General features: G+C 40.3%; 1 protein-coding gene across 1 annotated transcript; it reads right to left on the minus strand.

Annotated features, from left to right (window-relative positions):
* Positions 1 to 2,755: 2,755 nt before the first annotated feature.
* On the minus strand, positions 2,756 to 4,558 carry LOC120032095 (fish-egg lectin-like). Its single transcript, XM_038978035.1, has 5 exons — positions 4,504 to 4,558; positions 4,155 to 4,388; positions 3,760 to 3,977; positions 3,508 to 3,626; positions 2,756 to 2,897 (listed from the first exon to the last, which is right to left on the minus strand). Exons 1-5 carry the CDS (start codon positions 4,556 to 4,558, stop codon positions 2,756 to 2,758), a joined length of 768 nt encoding a protein of 255 aa, XP_038833963.1.
* Positions 4,559 to 7,700: the final 3,142 nt, after the last annotated feature.

Genomic DNA, 7,700 nt, shown 5'->3' on the forward strand with positions numbered 1-7,700 from the left:
ACTCGCTCATTAATGTCTTAATCAAAATGATGGCTTCCCTCTTATCCGCAAATTTTTCCCTTATTCTGTATTTTGTACATCTCAATTATTATATTGCATATATAGGTCTATCTCATCTTGTTCATAATTTTAGGTAATGTTGGAATGATGCATTTAATTGTTTTGCATACTTTGTGTATTATAATTAGCTCAGGTGTTTTTCTCCATGTAATTCCAGTTGATTTTGCGAGGGTTGTTTTGTTTGCTCAATGCGCTGTCTGTGAGTCGGTATATTGCCTATAAAAGTGAATCCTCGTGATTGTATTTTCCGTCCGTTTTAGACCACAAATGCCTAATAAAATACTTCAAATGGTAGGCTAACACTCTCTCTCTCTCGCTCTCTCTCTCTCGCTCTCTCTCGCTGTCTCCTCTCTCTGTCTCTGTCTCTGTCTCTGTCTGTCTCTGTCTGTCTCTGTCTGTCTGTCTGTCTGTCTGTCTGTCTGTCTGTCTGTCTGTCTGTCTGTCTGTCTGTCTGTCTGTCTGTCTGTCTGTCTGTCTGTCTGTCTGTCTGTCTGTCTGTCTGTCTGTCTGTCTGTCTGTCTGTCTGTCTGTCTGTCTGTCTGTCTGTCTGTCTGTCTGTCTGTCTCTCTGTGTGTGTCTGAGGTGATTTAATGAAGAGTAAAGTTAAGGCCTCAACACATTGCTGAATTTATCTGAAATAACATCTGAATTTCTGTCGGTGTCCATTTTGAAAGTACTAAAGGAATAGGCCTACCTCGTCGCAGCTCGTTTGCTAATGATCAGAACAAACATTATGAATTTACTGAACATAAATGTAATAATGTTTGTGTATGGTTCAAAAGTCTAAACTCATGTCGGAATTCACTATTTTTGAAGCAGAACGTGATTCTTATCGAGTTACACCAATCCACAAGGAATCCGTAGAAACCATATTTATTTAAGCAAGTCAGCCATATCAGCTGTTTTTATAAAATGCAGTAAATTAGGCCGAATGAACTGTATTGCTGCCAGACGATGCTCAGCCTGGTCTCATAAACGTAAGTTTGGGACACTCAAATTAGTATGATATGTTAGGTTTGGTATGACACATGATTACTTAAGTCTGGGTGTATGGGTGGGCGTATAACGCGTTTGAATCTCATCAAGACTAGCTTTAGCAATTTAGCTGATTAGCAACTTCAACTACTTACTATTTATTAGGTACTTCACAACTACTTAACATGTTAGCTAACCCTTCCCCTAACCTTAAACCTTTTAGCTAACCCTTCCCCTAACCTTAACCCTTTAACCTAATTCCTAAACTTAATCCCTAACCTAGCCTAGTTAACATTAGCCAGCTAGCTAACGTTAGCCACCTAACCAGAATATGTAACATATTGTACGCTTTGCAAGTTCGTAACATATAATACAAATTATAATTCCTAACATATATCTTATGAAAATGGTAATGGATATCCACAAATGAATACATCCCATACGAAATGTAACATATCATACTAAATAGTGGTCCCGGATTTACGTACAGAATAATACTAATTACTCTGAGACCAGGTTGCCAGGCTCCGCTGATAGTCAGGTGTATTGGTGGTAAGGATTCACTCCATGGTGCTGAAAGGAAAGCTCTGCTGTCTGGATAGCTTTATGTAGGCCCTAACAGTTTGTGGGCACTGTCTGTCACCCTTATACTGCAATTAATGGATTGTTTAATGCAGTGGTGTAAAGTACTTAAGTAAAAAATACTTTAAAGTACTACTTAAGTAAAACATTTTGGTATCTGTGCTTTACTTTACTATTTATATTTTTGCCAACTTGTACTTTTACTTCACTACATTCCAAAAAAAACAATGTACTTTTTACTCGATACATTTTCTCTGGCACCCAAAAGTAAATGGTCCGATTCACACCCTTATCAGAGAACATCCCTGGTCATCCCTACTGCCTCTGATCTGGTGGACTCACTAAACACACATGCATCGTTTATAAATGTTGTCTGAGTGTTAGAGCATGCCCCTAGCGATCCGTCAATTTTTTTATTGTGTCGTCTGGTTTACTTAAAATAAGGAATTTTTACTTTTACTTTTGATACTTATGTACATTTTTAGCAATTCCATTTACTTTTAATACTTAAGTATATTTCAAACAAAATACTTTTAGACTTTTAATCAAGTAGTATTTTACTTGGTGACGTTACCTTTTACTTGAGTCATTTTCTATTAAGGTATCTTGACTTTTACTCAAGTATGACAATTGATTACTTTTTCCACCACTGGTTTAATGTTGTGTTGTGTAGTGGCTTTGCTGGAGTGTATCTAAAACAATTTGATCTGTTTTCCCCACCAAGATGTACATGCTAAAACCGCCACTGGCAGAGCAAACTAACATCCTGCTGTTCAATATGAAAACAAAGAAACACCGAAATTACAATAGCTTCAAACTGAATGCTTTATTTTAGCGGGAAATGATTATATAATGAGATAATAAGCATTGAAAAGGATTCCATCCATCTCTATGAATGACCTCTGAAGCACAGCAAAACCCATGTGGCTGGTGAGCAAGATCATTAAGATCAGTGATTACTATTGACAGAGATAAAGTACTGAACAGTATAGTTAGAGTAGTAGGTTTTAGAATGAAGGATTCTTATGAACTAATGTTGGGCATTCTCAAGCAGAAGACTGTTCCAGAAAGAGAGATCAATGAGTTAGCAAGTGAACGTTAGACAGATCCCGAACGGCCATCAGATGCAGAGGAGAGGCTAAGGTGTGCACACCATGGTGACCGCAGTCTTGGAGACGACCCAAAGACGGCTCAGGTCGTAGGTCACGTGGCCCATGCGCATGGACATTGGGATATTGCTCCATCCGGTGCCCTCTGGTTTACTGGCTGTGATGCCGTCTCTGTGTTGAAGAAAAGGTTGGGGTTCATGTTTTAAAGATTATCCATCTTTTTAAGTACATCCATTTTTGGACTTTAATAATTGATTATAGCCATTGATTTTTAAGAATATAACTTCTGCCTCTTGAGCTTTATTTAACCACGTCAGAAGCTAAAATGTACGTTTTTACTCAATTGTTTGTCAACAATGTTATTGTAAACAAACAATGTATAGCTTTAAAAAACATGTAAAAAAAAATAAAAATAAATAATAATTGATGTGTCTTTGCATCCGTAGCTCCATGTATGGATTTGAGAGTAGTTACATGTCTCTAACTACATTCCTCAGCTGTTTACCAAAACAAGTGGTGGGGTGTCTGGGAAGTTGTTGTTTTTATCACAAACTGTAGCTTTACAGGACATCCCACTTTACATATTATATCATACACTGTCTACACATTTCTTTATATGTCTATTATAAGTTTAGATCTGATTATATTTGATTGATTTTATTTATGTATCTACAGTATTTTAGTTGTTGTGTAAAGAGCTTCACTAAGCATGTACAGTAAGGATAAGAATTATAATTAAAGGTATACCATTATTATACACATAGTTCAGTAGCAACCTTACCTGGTAAAAACACTACCCGCAGAGTTGACCCCAAAGACACTACCATCAGTTGCCACCTCAATCATGGAAAGCTTGCCATCAATGTGACTCCAGCCGTTGTTTTGGCAGTCTTGATTCAGCTGGAAACAAACAGATTCAATCAGGGTTTTAGGACCATTTCAACAGTTATAATATGAAACAGTTTTAGAATAACTGACACTCTCCATCCTCTACTACTCTACTCCAGCTCTCACACTCTTTCCCAGATCTTACACTCATTAAGAAGATATCATCATTCTTGTTGACTGCCCAGCACCCAAAGGGTCCACAACTGTAGTACTTCACAGCTCCTGGCAATCCTGTCCATGGAAGGGGTGAGCCTGGACCCTTGTAGCCAACTGTGGCACTACGTGTCAGACAGAATGGAGTATCGTCCATGTTAGCCCCCACAATAAACTGTTCACCTCCAGCATCCAACTGCTTCAGAAGGCCTGAAGACCACAAAGACAGACAGACGGACGGACAAGCAAACAAGGAGCACATATCTGTCAGTACTGCCAAATGACTTACAAGTTACAATTTAAAAAAAAATCAACAGCCTGATGATATCAGGAAAGCTAAAAAGAAGGTGTCGTCTGGATAAATATTGAGTAATGCTTTCCACTTACCGGCAGCTTGCACCCAGTTACCGGCCACATACTTGTAGATTGAGTCTGCCTTGTTGACACCCCAGATCCCTGCTGGTCCTACAGTGATATGCTTCAGGGAACCAGGCAGGCGGATCCATGTATCACCTACAAGGTAGTAGGGGACTTGACTTGTGTCCGTAGCAACCACTTGCCCCAGTCCTGCATCGATCTGCATCAGATTCTTGATGTTTACTACCTTCTGACAGTCCCATGCTATGGAGACAAAGACATATGAGTAGAGTACACCAAGAAAAAGGAGGATGACATTATGGAGCAAATTTCATCAACTCCAAGTTGAGCAAGCATGTTTCAGATGATGGTAACTTACCATGACTGACGGCCAGGAGACAGAGGACCAGTAGGACGGCTGCAGTGACTCTCATGATGTCTCTGTAGATCTACAGTATAAGTTTGGTTGTACACCAGACTTCAATTGTCCCCTTGCAAGACTGAGCTTTTATAGCCCTGCACATACCTTTCACCAATGATGGGTTCCTGTTCCACCTGTTAAACGAAGACTTGATGGTGTCCGGTGTCCGGGAGAGAGGAGAGTTGTGTTAAAGTCACCTGATGACAAAGATCATTCCTTTGTTATTCTCATGTTTTCTGTGTTTACATTGAAATATGCATTTGCCATGTTTACATTTTGAAATACAGTGCCTATAGAAAGTCCACACCCACCTTGGATTTCTTCAAGGGTTAGTCTCATAAGAGCTTTGCACACCTATATTGTGCAATATTTGCCCATTTCTCTTTTAAAATCTTCTTCAAGCTACACTATATATACAAAGTATGTGGACACAACTACACATTTGTGGATTCAGCTATTTCAGCAACACCCGTTGCTGACAGGTGTCTAAAATCGAGCAAACAGCCATGCAATCTACATAAACAAACATTGGTATTAGAATGGCCTTACTGAAGAGCTCAATGACTTTCAACTTGGCACAGTCATAGGATGCCACCTTTCCAACAAGTCAGTTCGTCAAATTTCTGCCCTGCTAGAGCTGCCCCGGTCAACTGTAAGTGCTGTTATTGTGAAGTGGAAACATCTAGGAGCATCAACGGCTCAGCCGCGATGTGGTAGGCCAAACAAGCTCACAGAACTGGACTGCCAACTGCTGAAGTGTGTAGCGCGTAAAAATAGTCTGTCCTCGGTTGCAACACTCACTACCGAGTTCCAAACTACCTATGAAAGCAATGTCATCACAAGAACTGTTCGTTGGGATCTTCATGAAATTGGTTCCATAGCCGACCAGCCGTACACAAGCCTAAGATCACTATGCGTAATGCCAAGTGTCGGCTGGAGTGGTGTAAATCTCGCCGCCATTGGACTCTGGAGCAGTGGAAACGCCTTCTCTTGAGTGATGAATCCCGCTTTACCATCTCAAATAAAATCAAATAAAATAGTGTTTGTCACATGCGCCGAAATGCTGTTAGGAGTGTGTATAGAAGGCGAAGTCAGGTGCAGGAGAGCAGAGTGTAGTAAACAGGCACACTTTTTATTCCGGTCAAAATGACAGCACAAAGTAACATAAAATGTGCCCAAACACGGAACATAGACAAAAAGTAATGCGCGTAACAATATCCACAATATCAAAATACACGTAACACAAACAATCTTACACAAAGACATGATGGGGAACAGAGGAATAAATACATATGAATTGATTGGGGAATGAAAACCAGGTGTGCAGGGAACAAGACAAAAGAAATGGATACATTAAAAATGGAGCGGCGATGGCTAGAAAGCCGGTGGCGTCGACCGCCAAACGCCGCCCAAACAAGGAGAGGAGCCGACTTCGGCGGAAGTCGTGACAAATTCTTACTTACAAGCCCTTAACCAACAATGCAGTTGAAATAAATAAGTATTAAGTAAAAAATGGATAAGTACATTTAAAAAATATATAAATAATTAAAGAGCAGCAGTAAAATAACAGTAGCGAGGCTATATAGAGGGGGTACCGGTACAGAGTCAATGTGTGTGGGGGGGGGGGGGGGTGGGGCACAGCTTAGTCGAGGTAATTGAGGTGGCAGTCCGACAGATGAATCTGGGTTTGGCAGATGCCAGGAGAACGCTACCTGCCTGAATGCATATTGCCAACTGTAAAGTTTGGTGGATGAGAAATAATGGTCTGGGGATGGTTTTCGTGGTTCGGGTTAGGCCCCACTAGGTCATATAGTTTATGTAAAGGTGTTGTGGATCATGGCTAGACTGCAATTTGCAAGTGTTGCCAAAGATTTTCAAGCAGACTTAACTCAAAACTGTAACTTGGCCACTCATTGAACATTCACTGTCTTCTTGGTAACCAATCAGTGTAGATGTGTCTTAGTCCTGTTGAAAGGTGAATTCCTCTCCCGGTGTCTGGTGTGAAGCAGACTGAAACAGGTTGTCCTCTAGGATGTTGCCTGTACTTAGCTCCATCCTGTTTCTTTTCATCCTGAAAAACTCCCCCAGTCTTTGCCAATGTCAAGCATACTCATAGCATGATGCAGCCACCACCATGCTTTAAAATAAGGAGGCAGTTACTCAGTGATGTGTTGTGTTGGATTTACCCCAAACATAAGGCTTTGCATTTAGGCCAAAACGTGTATTCCGTTGCTGTGTTCATTTTGTTGCCTTGTTGCATACATATGCATGTTTTGTAATATTTTATTCTGTACATTTTATAATGATTTTTACTCTGTAATTCAGGTCATTATTGTGGAGTCACTACAATGTTGTTGATCCCTTCTCAGTTTTCTCCCATCACAGCCATTGAACTTTAGCTGTTTTAAAATGACTAATCAGTTTCCTTCCTGTCCTGCAGCTCAGTTCAGAAGGACCAATGTATCTTTGTTGTATCTGGGTCGTTTAAAACATCATCCACAGCATAATTATTAACGTGACCATGCTTCATTCTCTTCATTCAAAGACTCAATCATGGACACTCTTACTGACAGTTGTGGCTGCTTCACGTGATGTATTGTTGTCTCTACCTTCTTGCCTCTTATACTGTTGTCTATGCACAAAAATGTTTGTACCATGCTTTGCGCTGCTACCCTGCTGTGCTGCTGCCATGTTGTGTTGCTAACATGTTGTTGTCATGTTGTGTTGCTACAATGCTGTGTTTTCATGTGTTGCTGCCATGCTATGTTGTTGTCTTAGGTCTCTATATAGTGTTGTGGTGTCTCTCTTGTCGTGATGTGTGTTTTGTTCTATATTTTTATTACATTTGTAATCCCAGCCCCCGTCCCCGCAGGAGGCCTTTTGGTAGGCCGTCATTGTAAATAAGAATTTGTTCTTAACCTACTTGCCTAGTTAAATAAATGTTAAATTAAATACATATTCAATATCTGATTTGTCATTGTTACCCAATTACCAATCACTGCCCTTCTTCATGAGGCTTTTGTAAAGCTCCCTGGTCTGTATAGTTGAATCTGTGCTTGAAATTCAATACTTGAGGCGGTTCTAGCTTGCATGGCTCCCTTGGCGAACCTCCACTTCAAGCCCCCCCCCCACACACAGAAAAACAAACACCATTC

The sequence above is a fragment of the Salvelinus namaycush genome, chromosome 38 (assembly GCF_016432855.1).
Source record: "Salvelinus namaycush isolate Seneca chromosome 38, SaNama_1.0, whole genome shotgun sequence".
In the NCBI taxonomy this organism is placed as follows: Eukaryota; Metazoa; Chordata; class Actinopteri; order Salmoniformes; family Salmonidae; genus Salvelinus; species Salvelinus namaycush.

Bases quoted from the DNA above. Each gene is read 5' to 3' on its own strand.
- LOC120032095 (XM_038978035.1), bottom strand. From the start codon at position 4,558: ATGAGAGTCACTGCAGCCGTCCTACTGGTCCTCTGTCTCCTGGCCGTC. The intron at 4,389-4,503 runs GTAAGTTACCAT...TTGTCTCCATAG, and splicing joins TCTCCTGGCCGTCAGTCATG to CATGGGACTGTCAGAAGGTA. The intron at 3,978-4,154 runs GTAAGTGGAAAG...TGTGGTCTTCAG, and splicing joins TAACTGGGTGCAAGCTGCCG to GCCTTCTGAAGCAGTTGGAT.